A 23,585-nucleotide genomic window follows, 5' to 3' on the forward strand; every position below is an offset into this window, starting at 1 on the left:
TAATCTTGCATTGGAAAGAGGGGATGAAATTGATGATGAAGACCTTGACGCAGCGGATGAAGCTGCACATGATGAATCCAGCAGAGGATGAGGAAGCACAGGGCAATGATGAGGGGCAGCACACTGACCCGCAACTATACCAAGGAGGCAGAGACATCCGGGAGACTTTGATCCAATGGACCTTCAGCTAGCTCCACACAAATAGATCTGCAGGATGAGCATTGCCTGGTGCATCTATTTGTGGCACTTAGGCGCTACACCTTCCACCTCATCAGCTGCAACTAAGAGCTTAGTACAGAAACATCAATGTCCACTCAAACACTCATGAAATGTCTGTGAAACATACAAATGCAGCACAAAGGAAACACCCTCAGCCATGGTAACAAATGTGGACATTATTCCCATCCATCAGATGGTGCCACAACAAAACGCTGCTCCAACGTTGACAAATATAAATTCCCTCATCTAGGGCCAACAGAAAATCAGCAGTGAAAAACCCGTTGAGTGCCTGAAGTGCTTTATGCTTACGTTTACAGGTGCCTCATGTAGGTGCCGCCCCATCGCTCGGAGTGGCTTGTGAGACAGCCTGCTGACTCTGCTGTCCTGTTGGCCTCGATGACCTTGGCGGCCGTTCTCTGGCCCGTGGAGCCTGTGCTGGCCCCGCCTGGGAGGGAGTGGCCAGTTCCAGAACTGGCACCTCCCCAGTTGTCGCAGCCTCAACGGATGCAACTGTCACTGGCAGAGGGGTGGAGGAGCTGCTGCCCTCATCTGGATCGCCCTGAGAGGAGCTCACAGTGACGACAGGCAGCTGCTGCGCCGATGTGAGGTCACTTTGGACCTCCCTGCTCACCGCAGATGAATGGGCACCGAGCTGGGACCCAACTTGGTGCCCAGAACATCTCCCACATTGGGAATGACCACCTGTGGCCATTAGCACTGTGAGTGCTTGCAGGTCAGAGCGTAACCCAATCAGAAGGTTCTCAATCCGCTGGAAGCCCCTCTCCATGAGAGTCACCAATTTCTCAATGGAGGAAGCCTGAAGCTCTGTCCTGAGGTTCATGCCTTCACTGACACTCTGCCTGGACTCCTCCACCACAGAGACCAAATGAAGCACATCCTCATGCAACTCTGCCAGATGCTCCCGCGCACCCTCCCGCTTGTCCTGCAGCTGCTGCATGGCTGACATCTCCAGAGGCACATCATCAGTGCCGGACTCAGCATGTGCCTGGTCCCCTGCAGTCCTCTGGCTGCTGGCACCATCGGCACTCTCTGTCCGTGCCATCTCCTCCAGCAATTGTGAAGTGCCCTCTCCACTGTGCCCCGGGATACTAGCCGGTGTCATAATCCCCACCGAAGTGTTTGTCGCTGCGCTGGTGCCTGGCTCGTTGAAAGGATGTGACGCAAGTTGCAAGTGTTGGTCCTCAGGTGTGGAGGGGGTGCTCTGGACTTGTTGCTGGCAGTCATGTGGTGGTGATGCTAAAATTAACAACAAGGACAGTGCATCAGTTAGCGTTCAGTCAGTAACACCTTTCATCCCTTTCCCCCCAGCCTCATAATGTGCTCAACCTTCAAGAACCTAAGGAGATGAACATTGATGGGGTGGTAAATAGTCAAGAGGAGGCCCAAACATTACACGTACATACAGACAGGCTGGTCAGATGGCCTAAGGAATGCCATATGGAATGTTATGTGGATAAGTGTGTAGTTAAGCACTTGGGCAAGACAAACAAGGTACGGGAATACATGAGTAACGGTAGGACCGTGGGAAGTCAGGACGATTACAGGGACCTTGCTGGGCAGACCCGTTAAGGTAGCAGAACAGGAACATAAGGCATTTAACAAGGTAAAAGCCAAACTTGCCTTTATTATCCGAGGAATAGAATGTAGAAAAAGGGAGGTCATGTTGCAAATGCAGAAAACGCTGTCGAGGCCACATCTACACTTCTGTGTTCACTTGTGACCTGCGCTTCATGGGAGGGATGGCATTGGAGTGGGGAGAGTGCAGAGGTTCCTGACCTGGATGCATGCTGGCCTGGAGAGTTTGAGCTATTAGGAAACATTGCATACACTTGTGACATTTGCTGTGGAGCACAGGAGATTGACAGGTCACATTATTGACCTTCATACCGTTATGAGGGACATAGAACGGGTGGACACGAGGCAACATTTCCCCTTGGCGGAGGGATGACTAACGTGGTGGCATTTATTTAAGTTGAGTGCCATGAGCTTGACAGGTGAGGTGCTGAGGACCTTTTGGACAGAGTAATGTGGTACGCTGGCTGAAAGGGTGGTGGAGGTACAAACCCTCCTAAGATGCAATAAGCCTTTGGATGTGCAGCAGCGAAGCCATGGCATGTTAGGCCATGGGGATAATGGTCACAAATGGGATAAGGTGACTTTGGAAGGTGCTAGAGACGCGCATCCTCAAGGGGCCGAGGGAACTTTGTGTATGACCCACACGTCAGAGTGTCTCAGTCTGTGAACGAGCAGTGTTGCTGCATTAATGATTGCAGCAACCATCAGTGCTTTGGATGGTGGGGAGACAGAGTGGATGGGACTGTGGACCTCAAATACCTGGCCGCTGGACCCCAGCCCCGCCGACACCTGCCGCCCTGGCCGCCTGCCTCCTCCCCAGCTCCATGGCCTGCTCCTCAAAGGTCGTGAGGCACTGGAGCAGGGTGTGCCCACCACCAGTCCTCTGGCCCTCCCGCTGATTGTGTTCAGTTTTTGCCTGCAGAACAGAGAAGAGGATTTATTGGGGCTGATTGCTCATGTACTCTGCACGCGCACGTCGCACCCCAACCACAGTGGCCCATCTGAGGCCTCCAGCGGCTCCTGTCCACACTACTGGTGATCAGTCCCCAGAAGATAGTACGGCTGCTCCCAACCCCCTTCCCCAACGGCTACCTTGGACACATTTGGCATCTATCACTTTGAATAACACATGGGTCTTAGCGCCCATGGCAAGGAGGTACAACTAGGTCTGGCACCGAGGCCAACAGATGGCTCTTGGCCACGACACCTTGAGGCTCCCCTTCCACCATTTCACCACCATCAATAAGACATGTGTTGGAGTTCTGTGTATGTGTCTAGCTGCCTCCCCTGCAGGTTTCCCCCAGACTACTCAAATGCGACAAACACCAACATATGCTGCGGGGAGAACCCATCTTCTCCTCAGCCACTAAGGCTGATCTAAGCGTGGTCACTATCTGTTTGCCCACCCAGCGTGTGCCAAATGCCCAATGCAGTAACAACACTAAGACGTTGGGGGGGGCGGGGGGGGGGTGGGGTCAGGGGGTGGGTGGTCTGGGAGGGGGGCGGAGTTGGGGGGGGCTCCTCAAAGGCTAAGGCTTCCCGCTGGGTTAAATGGCCACGGCCAACATGGTACTCACCCTTCCAAAGCGCAACAAATCATTGAAGCGCTTGTGGCACTGGGTCCATGATCGCCGCACAGCATCCATGGAGCTGACCACCTCCTGCCAGGCCCGCTTCATAACATGGGGGGCCCTCCTCTTCCCATTCTGGGGAAACAGGACCTCTCACCGTGCTGCCACCTCCTCAACAAGGGCAGCAAGGCAGGTATCAGAGACACATTGGCCCCCCGCTGGCCTACCCTACAGCCTGCCCTCCTCCTCTGGCCTACCCTCCTCCTCTGGATTTTCTTCCTTCTACCGGAGCCTGCTGTGCAGACCCCCTGCACCTGGAGCTGGCCATGGTGACCAGCCTAAAGGAGGCTGCCTGGCCTTTCTTTATACGGACTGCAGGTTCCCCATTGGAACCGGTGGCCTGTACGCGCCCGCTGCAATTTTAAAATTCCCGCTCTCCACGGGAATGTGAAATGCACAGGGCGCCAGTGAGGCCCACTTCGCCGGCGGCAATCGGGTCTGCGCCTGCCCGCGATTGGGTCAGCTCCGCCCGCCCAATGAACGGAAAATTCAGCCCACTGAGTTTCCCCAGTATATTCTGTTTTATTTAAGAGTTCGGTTCAGAGTATGGAAGGGAGTTCAATCCTTTATTCACATTGTGTGTTCGTTTTTAAGTGAACTATCCCATTGGAAGCTAATAATTAGTGTCTTCACAATTGAAGAAAATAACATCTAATTGAAAACTTCAAAGTGCCTCAAATAGCCAATGTTCACACTAATCTTTACACTTCTGGCATTGATCTGGCTGACAATCTGGTCTTTGTAAGCAGCTTTCCACCAATCAGAGGACAGTTTTTTAAACTAGAAGCTTTCATGAGTAAATTTTACAGTTTATTTTTTTAAAACTCCTAACCTTTTTATACTCTTGATATTACACAAGTTTTTTTCAGGATAGAAATATGGAAGGTGAAAATTTGTGAGACAACTTGATTTGCCTTGGTATTGCAGACTGAGCTAAGAAGTGTCATTCAGTTGATCTTGGTTACAGGGGCAGGTGGATAATTGGAGCGAGGTACACTAACACATAATAGACTCATTTCTGAAGTCATAAATTCTCTCCTTTTATAGCCACTTTATTAATTACCTGTTTACAACAATCACATTGCATCCTCCTGTCAGTTGTAGCACTTTCACTAGCAAGTGGCTTTAACTACAGGATGGCAAGTTTTCCTAAGCCTGAATTTTACCTTTGGCAGGCCTGTGTGATCGGCGGGCCTGGGAGCGGCTGGGAAATGGGTTGCTGACCGCAATCGGCCCCCGACCGCAATTTCACACTGGCTGGCCAATTAACTGCTAGGCCAGCGTGAAACACGTGCTGAAAAGCTCAATGCTGCCGGGGAGGGGGCGGGAAGAGGGAGAGCGATGACAACACCGCAGGCACGGGTGAGCGCTGTGAGAGAGCTCCCTGAAGGCAGACAGCTGCCTCAGGGAGCTGCAGTCCTGCAAATAATAAAATAAAGCTGTAAAAAGCTGCAAAAAAGTGTCCATGCATCACAATCAAGCACCTGAAAGCATAGGGCAGAATTTTGCTCTTGATGGGCGGGTGAGCCCCACCGGCTCGGTGGCGGGCGGACAGTCGACCCCCGCTGCAAAAATGGGGCCCGCCTCCATTTTGAGTGGGCGGGCCAATTAAGGCCCACCCAGCGGCCTACCCAACGGGGAGTGCTATGCGCTTCCTGTGCAGGGGGGGCGGGTGGGGGAGGGAATCCCCAGCTGTCAAAGTGCGCTCTCTCCCTGAGACTAAGTGCTGTCTCAGGGAGATTAGTGACAGTGCACAAAAATTAAAAAATAGAAAAATAAAAATGTTATTAACATGTCCCCCTCATGTGACAATGTCACACGAGATGGGGCATGTTAATAAATATCACATGACATTTATTAAAGTTTTTAAAAAGGATCATGAAACCTCAACCCGCCAGTGGATGAGGTTTCATGTATTATCAGAAATCCGCTGGGGCTACTGGCCTGCCCGCCAGCCTTAAGATTGGACGGGCAGGGCATTTAATTACTTTAATTACCCTGTCAATGGCCTCAATTGGCCATTGACAGGTCGGCGGGCGGACAGCTGATTTCGCTGTCCGTCCGCCTTCCTGAAAATTTAAAGGGACCGGGATGACGTCGGGGGTTCCTCCCGACGTCATCCCGCATCATTTTCCTGTTGGCGAGCTGGCCCAACCCCCAAATCGCAGACAAGAAATTTCTGGCCATAGCTCATAAAGAAGCTGTCCCCAGATATTTATTTTATTCCCTAATGGAGATATCATTTCATCCTTGGATGAGATTTGATGAAAAATGCAAAGGCCGCTTGGCCGAGTCACCCGTCTGCCAACCGTAAGGTTGGATGGGCCATGAAAAATCGCAGACAATTGCACCATTAATGGGCTTAATTGCCCTCTTAATTGCCAGCGGGCGCGCTTTCGACTTTTACGCGTGCCTGCCAAGCGAAATACCGTGCGAGTACACGATGACGTCGGGATGCTCGCCCGACGTCGTCTCGCGCGATTTCGTGCCCGACTGGGTGTGAAATCCTGCCCATAGTTTCTATTACCAACGTGGACACAAAAATGTCATAATAGGAAAAGCTGACAGCAATGTGGTGCCAAGTAAGGTTTTCAATATAAGATGTTCAGGCCAGTGCCTGCTGGTGCTGTATGGTATAATATTGCAATTTAACAATTGATGGAATTCACTGTTTGTCGACTTCATTCACCCAAAACCAATGCTTAGGCATTAATTACAATTTAGCTTCATATAACATTTTTAACATTGGTAGGTTTGAATCTCTTTCCCAATTCTAATACTAGCTATCTTTTTGTAGAAATACCGATTACTACTACCTCAAAACAGAAAGAAAATAGACGATTTTCACTTTTGGATTAGGTGGTTAACTTTGATTATGGGTTTGCTTCCTGCTATATGCTCCATCTGATTTTTCTTCCATTGGTTTTAGTGGGACTGAAAATCAGAGGGCCATCCATAACCACTGGTATACTTTCCCTACCAAAAGTGAAAAGGCTCCCTTTTAAATGTCTTTATTGACTTTTCTGTAACTTAAGTATGTCATTTTTCTTCTGCAGTCTGATTCATATAATATGCCTCTCCCTCAAGAGGATGACAATCCCAAAGGTGTGAACAACCTTTCACATTCAAAAGCAATCAAAATGTATACAGCTCTCATGGATAAATCCAAGTCTGATGCTACACTGGAAGCTTGTGCTGGAGCTCTGCAGAACCTTACGGCCAGCAACAAAATGGTACAAAAACTTTGAATGGAGGGAATAGGGAGGGGCTTTTTAAAATGGTCTAGCAAAATATTGTTCCTTAATGTACAAAAGGGATTGTGTCAGGCTATTAATGCTGCTTGTTCATTTTTGGAATCAAATCTGATCTGGGTGTCTTCTTAATGCTAATTGTCACAACCCTGTGCAAAATGAGACTTGGTAGAATCAGCCAAATCAATGAATGCAAAAGCGATTTACACAAGGCGCTCATTTTATTTTTTTCTTTGCAATAGAATAAGAAGCACATTTCCTATTTTTAGTATCAACTTTTAGAGCTTTGGAATTAATATTCACTTACTGATATCATTTGCACATTTTCAGAAATATTTAATTCCTTTGACTTTTCTTCCAAGCTATCGTACCTGATGAGTTCAGCAATTGTAGATAAAGAAAAGGCGCTTCCTCAGGTCGCAAAGCTTCTCAGTTCAAGCAACTCGGACATACAAAAAACTGCAGTTTCATTGCTGAACAACATGTCAAGGCATAATAGTCTCCAACAACAATTGGGTGAGACATTTGCTTTTAACACTCTCTCCCAAATAGTTACACAGTTGAATATATCTACCAAAACTGTGACATTGGTATAATCTATGACTGAACAATTCCTAACAGTCAGTCTTACCTATGTCCATAAATGGAAAAATTGTGATTTTATGAAATATCGTCGAATTTGCATGAGATCAGTGTTCTCCAATATGTTCTTAATAATTTCAATTGTATTGTCCCTGTCCAATGATAAATAATTAACTAAATTCATGTTGTCTAATAGAATGCTTATGATTTATCACTCATATTTTTCTTCAGTCTTGGTGTTATTTGTCTTGTGTACTTGTTTTACTAAATAAGTCACCTAAAAATAAGAGAAAGAGGCATCAAGAGAAAATGTCAGACTGTGAAATGTGATAAAGAGAATATAACAGCTGTTGAAAAATGAAACGGGAATGATGCAAAAATAACATGGTGCAGAATTTTAACCCTGGTGGGATTGCAGCCAGTGGGCTGGCCTTGTAGAATTCTTTGGGTGGCCTTCCTGGCACCTCCCACCTCCAACTTGTCAGAAATTTTAGAGGGCGGGCAAGGCCTAGGGTGGCCAACCTGCCCTTGCTCCAATCGAGGTCCTTAAGAAGCCAATTATTGGTCGCTCAATGGCTGCTTCCTGCCCAACTGCAGTTGTGAGGCCAGCAGGAGGAGGTCAGGGATGTGGGGGATACCCAGTAGTTAAGCCTGCTCAGGAATATGACAAATTTCAAGTGTTGGTAGAGCCAAAGTTGAGATTTTAATAGTGTCCAAAGATTGAGTATTTAACCAACTTTTAAACCCTCTGTCAGCATCTCAGACATTGCCAGAGTTAGCACGGCTTCTCCCTGGGGAACGCAGCAGCTCCAAGACCTCGGATGACACCATCGCTTCTGTCTGTAATATTATGCGAAATCTGATGCCAAGTAATACCGCCTTGGCAAAAACAGTCCTACAGGGTTCTATGTTGAGAAATCTGATGAGCCTCAGTAAATCCAGGTAATTCATTAGAAATACTTTATCCAATAAAGCAATAAAACTGCGTTTTAAACCCCTCTTCATCCCATTATGATTTGAACATGTGTAGACCAATAAATGGTTCAATGCCTCTGCTAAAATAGTAAGGGATCTCACAAGTGTAACGTGTTATGTATTCATACACTGCTATCCCACATAATTTCGAGGTAACTGAAGTTAACTTAAAACTTTATTTTGCTAAACATAGTTGATTGGTTTTAAATTTGTTTTGAATAATAAATTTTGCTATGCAGGAATAGGTCTTCAGACACCAATGTGGTTGACTCTTAACTGCCCTCTGCAATGGCCTAGCAAGCCACTCAGTTCAAGGGCAGCTAGGGATAGGCAACAAGTGCTGTCCATTCCAGCAATGCCCGCATCCCATGAAAGAATGATTGTTTTAAAAAACCCTTTAACTTCCTTCCTAACAGCACTGTGGATGTATCTATACCACATGGACTATTGCAGTTCAAAAAGGTGGCGGCGGCGGCTCACAACCCCCTTCTCGAGGGCAGTTAGGGATGGGCAGCAAATGCTGGCCTAATCAGCGATGCCCACACCCTGTCAAAGAATAAGTATAAGCAGCTTGGTGTCAGTAGTTTTCTCCACCTGTTCTAATTCTTCTCTCTCCTCGCTCTCAAATGTGTTTTCTATTTGCTTTTAGTCCGTGTTTCAAAATAGAAGTTGCTAGAGATTGTATTGATGTAGTAATAATTGTTTTTTCAAGTTGTGATACCACTATCAGGCCAATATGTCAGTACACTAATTCTCACTTAAAGTTGTACTTGTTTTTCTGAAAAGCACAACTTTAAATGAAACAATGTTAAGTGAATCAGATGTTCCCATTACAACCAATGTAAATACTTTGGTCAGGTTCTATAGGACCTTTTTCTGTTAGAAAGAACATTAAAATATTATACCTGTAAGTTTAAATACTGTATTTGTTAAATTACTATATCCCTAAATGAAATAACTTTTAAAATAAAATAAAGTTAAAAATATTTTTAAAATATGCTGGCTCTTTCTACTTACATCCAGCTTGCCATCTCTCCTGCTCCTCACCTCTCCTGGTCTCTGACCCTCTCACTCACTGCCGACATGCGCCCCAACTCTCCTGTTGGCTGATCCTCACATGCGTACTTCCCTCACATGAACACTTGCTGTCAGCAAGGGCTTGGGAGGTGAGCAGCAAGTGGCAGGAAGCAACCTACAGAGTGAGAAGTCGATTTACAGGGCCGCAAGCTGGAGGGTCAGGGAGCAGGAGAGGCCACTCTAAAATGGTGCCAATCTGGTCTCTCAAGCCTATGTCACACCCGGCACAAAACAATAATAAATTGAAATCCCAACACTAAACAAGACGACCTGCTCCATTAACTGACTTGAGGTTAAATCAAAATGACTTAAAATGGGGCAATTTAAAGAGATTATGTACTTATTTCTTCATATTTAAATAATTGAGAATGAAACTTGCATTAATTGGAAAAAGTGAAGGAGCATCTAACGGAACAATTGAATTCTTCACGAAAAATTGTCACAAGAATCTGCCATGAGAGAACCTGCCCCACCCACCCCCCCACTCCCCAGTCCCGTGGCAGCGATCGCGAGATGGATACAGCTCCGCAGTAATTGTCTATAAAGCGGTTGCCAATTTTAATATCACCTTGACAAAAAGCCTATTAGAGGGCCCTTCAGTCTCAAGGGGTCCCCTCTCTTCTACCTACATCGGCAGCTCCCAATTGGGATGGTGGAGCTGCCAGTGTGTCATTGCCGGAGGGCCTTCCAGTGCCTGGAGCCCTTCCACCATTCTTAATTGGATGTGGAGTGAGCTCCTTGGCCACTAATTTGTAGGTTATGGTAGCCAAGCAAAGAGGCCTTTCTTTCTTTCCGTACACGTTTTAGTCTGGCATCCCTGCTGAGAAACACATTGGGCAGAAATTTTTGCTCGGCGGGCAGGCGCGCGCGCGACCTGCTCGAGCGTGAAATGACGCGTGTTGGTGTTGGCCGAGCGTGCCGATGTCAACGTGCAGTCACGTGATAGTTTGGTTGTTGGGCGCGTGCCAGAGCCAGCATCGTGCTCGCTGATAATTAAAAGGCCGGTTAAGGCCATTAAGTAATCAATTAATGTAAATTTTTCACTGCCCGTCCAACCTAACGGTTGGCGGGCAGGCAAAAAGGCCAAGCGGCCTTTGCACTTTTTGGAAACTTTATCCACGGGCGGGACAAGGTTTCCAAAAGCAAATAAAAATAAAAACTTTAGTTTTTCATTAATAACATGTCCCTGCTCATGTGACAGAGTTACATGAGAGGACATGTTTTATTACATTTTTATTTTCTTTTTTTTTATATCTCTTCATCTCCCTGCCTCAGGGAGATTACGTAACGCTCACTTGCGTGCATGCGTGAAGCTCACACTCGACCCACACGCCCTCCTCTCCCTCCCACCGCACAGGCAGCACTGAACGCTGCCGCTCGTGTTTTATGCTGGGTAGGCCTTAATTGGCCCACCCGCGTAAAATTGCGGTGCGGTGCCAATCACGGGCGGCGGTCAGCTTCCCAACCACCCCCGCCGAGCCCGCACGCTTAGGGCAAAATTCTGTCAATTAACACAATCCCGATTAAGCAATTTAATTGATTTGTGACTGGAACAGGGCATTCATTCTCCGGTATCACAACAGAGTGCGATTGCTAAGAAAGGCATCATTCTTCAACTGACAGATTTAATGCTGTTGGTCTTGAATTGGCTTTAGTTGACTGTTTTCATCTGCTTTAGGTACATAAGATTGAGACTAGCAGTGATGAGGCTGTGTTCTGGGGGCATGGCCAGTTTTGTGAGTGGGGACTGCTTTGCACGAATAGACTTTTGAACCAATATAAAAGATCATGGATATTCCAGTGCACCAGTCACTTTAAAATTCTGAGCTTTGGCGTTAATTCATTCGACTTCTTTCCAGGATAAATTACTATCTGCCCAGAAACCATGAATGTAATGTATTCAATCAGAATTATGTGCATCTAATTTGCACTGTGTATGTATGTAAATATTATCTGTTTTTATAGTAATTACCCCTCAGCTGGCAAAGCTGCCTGTCTTTTCCTGTATGAACTGTGGGCACAGAAAGACTTGCAGAGTTTCTTCAAAAAGGTATGTAACAAGTCCTTAGACGTGGCTTGATTTATTCTGAGGGAATTTTTATGCATTAACATTTAGTTTGCGAAAATTTGCTTCAAATATCAGCTGATATGTCACATGCATGGTGCATTTGGCTTCTTCTGAGACTGGAAACCCTACCAAATTTCCATAGTGTGTTTTCATTTTTAATGCATTCTCAGCAGGTGTGGTTTAACTAACAAAGCCAGTGTATGTTATGCATTCCTAGTCACATTTGGCCTGGCTTATTATCACTTCAGTCCTTGTGAAGGAGCTCTTACAATGCTGTTAAGTAGAGAAGTCCAGGATCTTGAACCAACAATAATATGTCCAAGTCAATGTGTTATGTGACTAAGGGCAATTTGGAAGTGATGCTGTTTCTATGCAGCTGCTATCCTTATCCTTTCAATTGGTGGATGTTGAGAGCTTGGAAGGTGTATCAAGTTGATATTCTGGATTTTTGTTAAGTGAGGGTATCAAGAGATATGGAACAAAGGCAGGCATGTAGAGTTGAGCTTTTGATCAGCAATGATTTAATGGAATAGTGGAACAGGCACAAGGCACTGAATGTCCTTTTTTTCTGTCCCTTTATTTCAGTGCTGTCAATGAAGCCTGGCCGAATTGCTGCAGTTTATTCTGCAGGTAGTACCTGCTGCAGCCATGGTGTGCCAGTGATGAAGGGGGTGGCTGTTTAAGATAATGGATAATGTGCTGATCAAGAGGACTGTTTTGGCTTGTTGTCTAGCTTCTTAAGTGCTGTTACTATTACAGACATGCAAGAAACTGGAGGCTGATGCAGATGTTTTGGGGAGTCAGAGGTTAGCCACTCACTCCTGAAGTTGGGGCCTAATGTGAAGGCTTAATTGATGAAGGATTTTTTAAACATGTAAACAAGTAAAGGAAGAATCTGGTTACCACACAAACAGTTGAAAAATCACAAGAGATTTAAAAATTTAAAATGCTGTGCACCTTGATTGAGTCACGTATGGTCTATTTGCAAGGCTAATGGTTGAATGGTTTTCTCTTCTGAAAGATAAAAAATTAAACCTTTCATAATTTTTTTTCTGATGTAGCAAGAAGCTTTTGGATGTTGATTGAAAGTAGTGAAAAATAAATACTTATATTGTCACGTTAGTGCATCTTTGTTTATATTTTTGTGGTTTAACAGGAAGGATTTGGCAAGAAGGACTTTGTAAATCATCTGACATCAGCTGTTGTCAAATTAGCTCAACATAATCCCGGGACGTTCCTGAGCAAAAGATTAATTTAACTGAAATGTTCAGTTCTCTAAAGGTAACTTGAAAAATAATTCCTCAAGTTTCACTGATCTTAAATTAGATTTCAGAGTGTGATTTGCTACAGATATAAGTTGAATATGTTGTATTTTGATAAAAGTATGTGCTAGTTGGGACATGTTCTTCGTCAAAGCCTGAGTGGCTTGACCTGAGTTAAGGTAAACCTAAGGTTTTCAGTGTCACAATTGGGATGAAATCCATTGACTTCAGATTGTCACCAAGCTTGTGCCAAAACTTTTTCCCTCCCTTCACCTGGCAGGAAAGCAGCAGTGGCTTCCCACATCAGGCCAAAATTAAAATAGCAGCCAAGGTCCAGCGCTATAATTTGACTTGGGTACATTTTTAAAGGAACCTGCTCAAGCAGTGTTACAAGTTTGCTTTCCAAATACTCTGTTCCCTGTGTGATTCCTTACTCCAGAAACCTGGTTCCTCAGGAGAATCTGTCAGATAAGCTTCCTGTCTACCTTTTACCAAGCTTTTGAGTATGTTTGTCTAGTGCTTCTCATCCCATTTGGCTTTTAATATTGAGGTCAATGAAACCCTCAAGCTCTGTGGTGTCCCACTTGCCAATATACATCCTCCTGCTGCAATGGCAGGAGCTGACCAACCAGCTGCCTGCACTAGAACAATAAGGCACTGCATTGACTTGACTTTCTCATCCTTGAGCTGTTTGCTGAGAAGCCCCTTGGCACCTATGTCATTTCCTATTAAAGCATCAAACAGTAGGCACAAATTAAAACATACTTCTGTGACAACCACATAAGAAAAATGCTCCAGTCAAATTTTGGCCATGGGTACTTCTGTGGCCATTCATATTCCCTGATTATGAATGCAGGTTTGCCTTGTCTGTAATGGTCCATCACCAGAGCACCATATAATAATGTGAAGCAGCCCAGTGTCTTGCATACTTCTCGCATGTGTTTCATTCACTGTATCACAATGAAGGTGATGGGTCAGCCCATCTACATCAGTAGTGACTGCTTAACTGCCCAGAATCCTGCCGTTTAGTATTAAATGACAAAGATCATCTTCACCTGTGACAATTTCACTTTCCAGCCTCATCTGCCACATGTTTTGCAGATGGGTAACTGTTTCTGCAGCTATGAGTTGTGACTAGCTAATAATTCATATGTTTTTAAAAAAAATATCTATCAGTATCATTTCCATCATTTCCCACATTATAACAGTGACTACACTTCAAAAGTACTTCATTGGCTGTGAAGCACTTTGAGACATTGTAAGAAGTGCTATCGAAATGCAATTATTTTAATCCTTTTAAACTAGGTGGTATTTCTAATCTCTTTCTCAACTGTTGCTGAATCTGATTGTCGGTGCCTATGGCCAGAATTTTACAGCCCCATCGCAGTGGGGAAGGGGCCATAAAATGCGGCGATCCATTCTAAACTCCATTGACTTTGGCGGGACCGTAAAATCCCACTGGTGTAAAATTCTGCCCCATGGCGGGAATTTTCCCCCTGTTGGGGGGTTTGTGTGGCGGCGGGCGGGGCCGGGCGTGAACCCGATCGGGTCCGTACCGCCATTTTACATGGGCGGGCCAATTAAGGCTCACCCAGCATGATGTGTGCCCGGAAGCGCTGAGTGCTCCCTGTGCGGGCCAGGATTTCCCTGAGCTGGGGCCGCAGAAATCGCCCTGGGGCACAGATTATAAAAATTTAAATAAAGAAAAGAAAAAAATGTTAGGACATGTCCCCACATGTGACAGTATCACATGAGCTGGGACATGTCAATGAATTTTTATAAAAAGTTTTATTCAATTTATAAACACTTCATTAAACCTCATCCCGCCCGTAAGGTTGGACGGACAGCTCAGTTTATTAGTTTAATAAGTTATTAAATGGCCTTAATAGGCCTTTGACACTTTGGCTGCGCGCCCGCCGAACTGAAAATCTAAATGATGCACGGTGACATCGGGATACACGCCCGAAGTTACCGCGCGTCATTTTACGCCTTGGCAAGCGGGCCCCGCCCCCGGAGCTTAAAATTCAGGCCTATGGACGGAATTTTCCTGTTGGCGTGCAGGGGTGGGCCCCGCACGCACGCATGTAAAATGGCGCGCGGTGACATTGGGCAAGCGTCCCAACGTCACCACGCGCCATCCGATATTTCTTTGGACGTGCGCGCGATGCTCTCCGATGTGTGCCCACCGTTAGTTAACGGGCCACTTAAGGCCCTTGACGCTCCAATTGACCGTGACTTTTCGACGCCTGTGCAATCTTCGGGTCAGCGCACAGGTGCAACGGGCAGGCGGGTAGGACACATTTGTATAAACCTCATCCACGGGCAGGACAAGAGGGCTCAGTGAGGAATGAGCGAATGTGCTCTCTCAAGTATTGATTTTTCAGAGTTATTGAACCTTGCCTGTGTGATCTGCAATACCTCAAAACGCATACCAGCTGCTTTGTCTGGACTCTTAACCTTCAGGTCAGCACTCTGCAGTGAAGAATCTTTTCTGGGCCTGCAGGTTTCAGGAAGCCTTCCCTTAGCCTGGGAATGGGAGCTGAACTCTCCAGTGGAGGCACTTCCTTTGAGGAGGAAGGGAGGGCCAGAAGGGGGAGGAGGCCAGGAGTGCACATTCAGCCTCCAGGGGAGCCACCTTTGGGAGGACAGGCGCAGGTATAAAGGGTGCAGGGCCAAGAGATAGACCAAGGCGGAAGGGGCTGCAGAAGATGCCACTATCCTGCTGTCAGGGTATACAGGCGGTGAAGCAGCTACCTCAATATGTCTGAGGTGCAATGCCGAAGGAGGCTCTGTTTCTCAAGGGAGACAGTTGACTCTATCTGTCAGATGATTAAGCCTGAGATCTCCAATAACTGTGTGGGTGGACACCCCATGCCAGTGGCTCTAAAGGTCTCAGCTGCCCCCAACCTCTGAGCCTTTGGCTCCTTCCAGGGGTCGGTGGGTGATCTTTGTGGTGTCTCCCAAACAGCTGTCCACACTTATGCCAAGCAGGTTACAGATGCTCTGTTCAGGCGTACATTGAGCTTCACCACTTCCGTTGGGACCAGGCAAGTCAGACACAGCGAGCCAGAGGCTTCGCGGCCATTGCTGGCTTCCCTCGTGTCCAGGGTGCAATAGACTGTACACATGTGGCCATCAAGGCGCCAGCAGGTGAACCCGGTGCCTTCGTCAACAGGAAGGGCTTCCACTCCATGAACGTGCAGATAGTGTGTGATTACAGGATGCAGATTCTGCAAGTTTGTGCAAGATACCCAGGCAGCTCCTGCGATGCCTACATCCTCAGACACTCCTAGGTGCTGGGGCTCTTCAGTACCCCAGCCCACCTTGATGGATGGCTGCTGGGTGACAAGGGCTATCTCCTCAGAAGGTGGGTCATGACGCCTCTCCGACATCCAAGAACAGAAGCTCATCAGCGGTACAATAGGAGCCATGCCTCCACAAGGGCTGTGGTGGAGAGAACCATCTTCTCAAGATGCACTTCCGATGCCTGGACCGCTCAGGGGGCACTCTCCAGTACCCCCCATATCGTGTCTCAGTGATAGTGGTTGCATGCTGTGCTCTCCACAATCTTACGCTGGAAAGGGGGGTCGCAGTGGGTGATGAAGACATCAACGCAGTGGCTGCGGCTGCACACAATGAGCCCAACAGTGAGTCCGAGGATGAGCACGCACAGGGAAATGCTGAGGGAGTAGACGCTGACCCGGGCATACTCCAGGGAGGCAGGGACATCCAGGAGGCTTTAATCCAACAAACCTTCAACTAGCGCACCACAGGTGGACCTCCAGAACAAGCCTGGGCTGTAGGCTCCATACTTGATACCTAAGTGCTAAATTGCTAGGAACCAATTAGTTGGTTCCTAACTGCCAGGTTAGGAACAGTAACTAAGGGCCTTGCTAATAAAGCTGAATGTCCCACAAAGCATTGCTAATATTTTTGGAAACCATGCACTTGCAGAAGAAAAGAGGCACCCTCAGCCATGGTGACATGTCTGAATTTAATATTGCAACCAAAGAAACTTAATGAAACAAAATGAAAAAGTTGTTAAAAATCACACCAACTCATAAAGACCTCATCTCGGGCCCACACTGAAGCACCAGTGATAAACCTATGGTGCGCCTAAGATGCCTTATGTTTACGTTTTCAGGCGCTGCGTCTTGGTGTTGCCCCCTCGCTGGGAGTGGCTTCTGAGACAGCCTGCTGACTCTGCTGTCCTGTTGGCCTCGATGACCTTGGCGGTCGTCCTCAGGCCCGTGGAGCCTGTGCTGGCCCCGCCTGGGAGGGATCTGCCAGTTCCACAGCTGGAATCTCCTGAGTCCTCACAGCCTCATCGGATGTTACGGTCACTGGGAGAGGGGCGGAGGAACTGCCGCCCACATACGGAGCGCCCTGAGAGGAGCCCACAGAGACGCCAGGCAGCTGTTGTGCTGACGTGAGGTCGCTTCGGACCTCCCTGCTCACTGTGGATGGATGGGCATCGAGCTGGGAAACTTGGTGCCCAGACCATCTCCCACACTGGCACAGACCAGCTGAGGGCAATGCCGATGTGAGGGCTTGTTGGTCAGAGCACATCCCTAGGAAGCCCTGATGGGTCTCCTGGAGGAGCCTCTCCACGAGAGTCGCCACTCTCTCCATGGAGGACGCATGGCGCTCGGATATGAGGCTCATTGCTTCGGCGAGTGTCCGCGTAGACTCCTCCACCATGGAGACCAAGCCAACCATAGCCTCATGTATCTCCCCCAGATGCTCCCGCACACCCGGCTGCATTTCCTGCACCTGCTGCATCGTGGACAACTCCAGAGGCAAATCATCAGGCACCGACTGAGCTTGTGCCTGGTTCCCTATAGTGCTCCGACTGCTGGCGCCATGGGCACTCTCTGTCTTTGCCAGCTCCTCCAGTGACTGTGAAGTGCTCTCACCGCTGTGCCCTGGGACACTAGCCGATGTTCTAATTCCCACCGAGGTGCTAGTATCTGCGCTGGTGCCTGCCTGGCAGAGATGGTATGACGCTGGTGAGACTTCAGGCCCCTCAGGTGTGAGATGGGGGCCTCTGCTGCTCCTCCTCCTGGCCCTGCTCCACTGATGCTGAAAGGAAGAACAAGGACAGTGGATCAGTTAATGTGGAGACAATGGCAAAGTGCATTCCTGTCCCCCGGATCATTAAGAGCTCATCCTTCCATAACCAATGGTCAAGCCATGTTGCAAAATTAAACCACTTAACATTCAGCACTGCCATAGCTGTTGGGAGAACAATGGTGACCTCACTGCTGGGCAAACATACCTGGCCGTGGCACCCCTGCCTCACCGACACCAGTGGACCTGGGCGCATGACGCCTCTCCAAATCCAGGGTCTCCTGCTCAAACCGGCTGAGAATGGCTAATTGCGCCTGGCCACCACCAGTCCTCACACGCTCTGCAGCATTATGTACATTCTTCTCCTGGAAATGAGAGAAGAGCATTGATTAATGCAAACTGTACATAGGCTCTCTTCACGCACGGCCCACCCCAACCAGAGTGAGACATATCAAGGCTCCAGTGCCTCCTCACCCTGCTGCTGCCTGCCACTCACACAAAGATGCTTGGCCTGTTCCCCACCCCTCCACCACCCCCCTTTGGCCACATGCTGCCGACATCACATTAGGCACCATATGGTATATCCTCCCATAGCAAGGAGGCGCAGAGCGCAGCAGATGGTTCATGGCCACGCCACCTTGAAGCTGTTCTCCCAGCCTGTCATCATCCTGACTTGGACATGACCTGCAGTTCCAGCACTGCGCCTAGGTGCAGCTCCTCCAGGTTGCCCCCAAAAACAGTCATGTGGGTCTCAGTGTACCACAGGCTGTGGGCGCAGAACCCATCTCATCACCACCTTCTCAGGGTGACCTCGGCATGGGCAATATCTGCTGGCCCACCCAGCAAAGGACACACGCCGTCAGTGATTCAATGCAGGCGCTACACTCAGACTTGGGGGGACGGTGGAGTGCAGCAGGGGGGAATGCCGACCTGCTGGGTTAAATGCCCAATGCCAACATTGCCCTCACTCTTCCTGAGCGCAACAAGTCATTGAAGTGCTTGCGATACTGGATCCAGGTGCACCGCACCACATCGCGGGAGCTCACCACCTCCACGACCTCCTCCCAGGCACGTTTTATCATGTGGGGGGTGGGGGGGGCCCTCCTCCTCCCGTCCTGGGGAGCCAGCACCTCCTGCAATGCTGCAATATCCTCGAGGAGGGCAGCAAGGCACTCATCGGAAAAACGAGGGGCACACTGGTCCCCCGCCACACCTTCCAGCCTGGCCTGTCCTGATGGCCTACCCTCCGGACTTGCGTCACCTCCATTGCCCCTCTGCAGAGTCCTTCACCCAGCCATTGCGAGTAGCCTTTCCAAGGCTGCCAGGGCCTTCCTTTATACAGGCCGCCAGGGCGTCATTGGACCCGGCAGTCTGAGCGCGCCCGCCGCCGCCCATTCACTCCCGCTATGCAGAGGAGTGGTAAAGTACGCTGGGCGGGCCTTAATTGCCCATCCGTGTAAAATGGTGGCGTGGACCCGATCGCGAGCGACGATCGGGTCCGCACCCACCCGTGCCCACTCCCGCTCCGCTCCCCCTGCCAGCCAGAAAATTCAGCTCTATGTTTCTGTGTCTCTATCCCTGCTGAAAGTTAGAAAGGGTATGGCATGTTTTCTGACTTTCAAGACAGGTTAATGAATTGTTTATTAACAGCCTGCGGAGAAACAGCAACTAAGCTAAATCAACAACATCTTTACTACCAATTGCATAAGAACCCCTTAATCTAAAAACTCAGCTGAATGTTTATAAAGCAAATTCGTAGGTATACCTGGTCACTTATGAGTTGAGAAACAGAAACTCCAAGAGATTAACTTGATTATAGTTATAAAAGAAGTTAGAATACAAGAAGTAAGAAGTTAAAATACAAAGATTCTACTTGATGAACAATTAAACATTTGATGAGCATTTGGTATGCAACCTGACTAACACCACACAGTTTTGAGTTGATTAGACCAGGAATATCCTTGAGCCACTTGAGCATGTCAAGTTCCTCACCAAGAGTAATCTAAAATTTATAATTGAAGTCCAGATTTATATACATTAAAACACATGGAAAGGTTTCTCCTCAATAATGTGCTTTGTTTCCCACCTAACAGTCATCTATTTTATTGCCGCATCTGAGATAACACATACCATTCCTAACCTTCCAATCCTTCTGAAAACAATCCCATAAAACATAAGATAACTGGAACTCTTCCTTTACTTGGATTGACCCATGGATTATGCTTGACTAGATAAGGTCTCAATATTTAATGATCTAATTAAACTGCAATGTTTATATATAAAGCCTTTTTGTAAATTAGAAGCTTTACTATAAAGTGGGAGCTTGCAAATTCACTTTACTGATACTCCTTGTACGTATGCCCTGTTTTGTACTCCTTGGGGCAATATACTTAGTTCTTGTATTGTTGAACATTTTAGATGGTTCCTCTCAATTTGATTTATTTGATATCCTTGAAATCCATCTACCTTTTCACAACTTCACTTAATACTTAAAACTGGAATGACAGTAAGGTGGCTATAATTTACCAGAAATGTTTCTGCTAAACATTAACATTTACACTATATTTTGATGTGAATTATTTGTATAAGTATTCCTAATTTATCTATTGGCTAAGATCAAATCTGTTCACCTAAAATTAGTCCACTGTAATTAAAAGAACCCTCTTTATTTTCCAGGTGTATTCTCTTTTGATGACTAAAGATCACTTCAACGGAACTCTGATTACACTGAATTTATGCAGAAGATTTGTATGTTAATCCACAAATGAATCTTGTGGGCTGGGAGCGGGGAGTGGTGAAACTAAACTTGGTTTTTTAAAGATTTTTTGCTATAGTTTGTAAAATTAAGTGCTGCAGGCTAACAGTTCACAATGTACATTTATAAGTCAGTGCAGCAAAATTTTCATCAGGCAACATGCCTCACCCTGAAATTTCAAGACCAGAATTTTATGCCCAGCTTTCTGACCCCCACCCAACCCCCTCCCAAGGGCGGGTTGGCAGGCAAGGGGACTATAAATTTGGGCATGGCACCATGCCAGTTGAGTACCTGCTGCTGCTGGAATTTTACCTGTCATGGTGGAGGCATCGGGTGACTCACTTGCCCAGGGACCAATTGAGGCCCTTCAGTAGCAGATTGCATGTTGGGCTGTGCCCAGCAGAGGACCCTGAGCTAGTCCCCTCCCATCCTGACAAAGCCGCCCCATTTCCTTCGCTGTGTCCATGGCGTTTCTCCTTCGGGGACTGTGTGTAGTTGCAGCGATGGACCACTTGATTGGCCAGCAGCTCTCTGAGACGGGATCACCTCCCAGATGGAAGCAGAAGTCCTGCTTCAAGCTAGTTAATGGTCTGGCAGCCGTAAAATGGCTGTGTGGTGAGCCGGTCAATGTGGAGGCGGGCTTGTCACTAGAAACATTTTTGGTAAATTCGAGCTGCTTTTCTGTCACTCCAGTTTTAAGTGTTAAATGAAGTTGTGATTTTTAAGTCGGGAGCAGGGCCACTACCCCCACATAAAATGTGTATTGTCGTAATGCCTTGGTCCAGTTGAAATAATCGTGACGATCAGCTAATAGTCACGGTGCAGTGTTCAGTGGGGTATATTGGATGCTTGTTGGAAAGATATGCGTAAAAGAACTTCAGATAATTTTGCCACATTATTTCAGTAGAAAAGCATTTAGAACGACTGTTATATTTTGATATGAGGCAGATAGAACTTCAGATCTCAAATCCTTTTAAAATAAATACTTGAACCTGTATTTTAAAATCCTTCTAAGGTCATCAATTCCTGAATATTCTAATATTTGCCTCTGCAAACGTTCTTTAAGAATGTTGGAATAATGAATGTGCATTAACAGAAGACAAATATTGCAGCCCAAATGCTGTGACTCACCATGAGCAGATCTAATCACAACACACAGATAACAAATGATAAAGCAAAAATGTTCACTATTTAATTTAACCTCTATTTGATTTGTTGTGTACTTTCTAAACATGCATGTCATGTGTGTCCTGCTGCTCAGGCACCTTCACTGTATACAAATGTACATTATAATGCTCTCTTTACTCTTTTCTGTGGAATAGTTAGTGCTTAAACTGCTATTGTTAGAATGATGTTGGGAATTTATGACTGTTAAATCTGTATCTCCTGCCTCTAATGTCCATAACATATTGGTTCAGTGGGATTACTGTGTAAGCACATATCTCACAAAAATAGTTCAAAAATAGATGAAGCCTAGAGAAAATATTAAAACAACTTCACAGTAAAATAATATTGTAAACAGGTTCAAAGGCAAGTAGCCATCCAATTATTGGATGGATTACTATTAGTGTCATTAACTTATGGTTTGATCTCTGAGGCAATCATTAATATTGTACTCTATTTTGATAGTCTGTCATTCTGGTTCACAATAGATAATATTATAATCACTGACAGTAAGCATTGTCTATTACCTTTTTAAAATCATATATTCTGATTTTTTTTCAGAATAAAAAAGAAAGCCTAACTCTGGCTAATTGCCTCTCCATCTTCATAGTTCCATGAAAGTATTTAGTTAATCTAGCATGCTTAAATATTGTATGCCCCAAATGAACGTTTGGGATAGTTACTGCTTTAAGCCTTTAAGATTGTTCTTTAAGACAGATAGGTGTATCCTTCCAAATGTACCACCACCTTTCACTGAAATACAGTTGAAATGTGACTTTTCTGAAGGGTGTGAACAGGGGCAGATTTTAAACAAGATGCTTTAGAACCAGGCAAAAACATTCTACATAGTCTTCTTTGACAGGTATCTGATCTGTTACATTGAATATGTAATATTTAGCATTAACAGAAAGTTTACTGCCAGTGAATTTTGATTATGTTTAATTTGGAATAGTTAATGATAAACTATAATCTTGAATGTTGCACAGCTTTGCAATGCATTTGCATTATATCATTTTTTAAATATCTGCAATATGGTCTTTCATCATTATTTGCATTGAGTGGTTATTTTTTATGGCTACGGAGATGAACATAGAGAAGGTTCAAAATGCTATTTTAAGGTTATTTTTTCTTCATTTTATAATGAAGAGGAGCTTGGGAATTTTCACTTTACGCTTTTTTATTTCTAGATTTGTATTTGTTGAATGTCAGTTTTTTTTAACGAGGTAAGCTGTAAAATGAGACTTTGGGGTAACAATTTGGCAGTCAGTTTAAAATGTACCAGCTCGTACCATGCAGAATATTTATAAATCAAAATTAAGGGTGGTGCATAGGCAAAGTCAAGCCTGCAGTGCTGGTACTACAAAGCAATCTCTGCTGATATGACCAAAACGTGGTGTGGAATGTCTTTGTTTTGTCTGAAGTTGTATAACCACAAAACTTTAAAAATCATGTATCGTTAGATCCCTTATTTCTGCTGTTACAGTAAAATATATCAAATTCCTTCTGAATAAAAATTATTTTAAATAAAGGAATGTTTCTAGCTCCTAGACTTGATTCAATTGAAGTTGATACATGTGTGTGTCTGTGTGTGTGTGTGTGTCTCACAAGATATATGACTGGATAGTCTGGTGATGTAGTATTACTGGATCTGAACAAACTGGTTTGATCCAATTTTGTGTGCATTCCACAAAGTCAATTCAATTTAGAGCTAAAAATGGATTATGAAGTAAAAGTCCATGAGATTATCATCATTATCCAGCTAGCCTGCTGATGGTGGGAGGCCTGGCCCATTTAGAGTATTAAGTCTCATTAATGTACAGCTGGTGAGCTACAGCCACTGAATGGGAATCCCCCATATACCTCACCAGTTCGGCTGGATCAATATTTGCATGGATTAATAGGACACCCATAGTTGTATTCTGATCACATTCACGT

At 46.1% G+C, this 23,585-nt stretch overlaps 1 protein-coding gene across 1 annotated transcript in view; it reads left to right on the plus strand.

Moving 5' to 3' along the window:
- LOC144683556 (plakophilin-1-like) overlaps positions 1–23,197 on the plus strand; it is an 81,587-nt gene extending 58,390 nt beyond the window's left edge. Inside the window, exons 9-14 of the mRNA XM_078546685.1 lie at positions 6,503–6,679; positions 7,060–7,213; positions 8,035–8,221; positions 11,297–11,381; positions 12,556–12,680; positions 20,408–23,197. Of these exons, the coding sequence (XP_078402811.1) occupies positions 6,503–6,679; positions 7,060–7,213; positions 8,035–8,221; positions 11,297–11,381; positions 12,556–12,657 (705 nt within the window). The 3' untranslated portion in view covers positions 12,658–12,680; positions 20,408–23,197. The remainder of the gene's footprint in view (positions 1–6,502; positions 6,680–7,059; positions 7,214–8,034; positions 8,222–11,296; positions 11,382–12,555; positions 12,681–20,407) is intronic.
- Positions 23,198–23,585: the final 388 nt, after the last annotated feature.

Source organism: Cetorhinus maximus, chromosome 8 (assembly GCF_964194155.1).
Source record: "Cetorhinus maximus chromosome 8, sCetMax3.hap1.1, whole genome shotgun sequence".
Taxonomy (NCBI): Eukaryota; Metazoa; Chordata; class Chondrichthyes; order Lamniformes; family Cetorhinidae; genus Cetorhinus; species Cetorhinus maximus.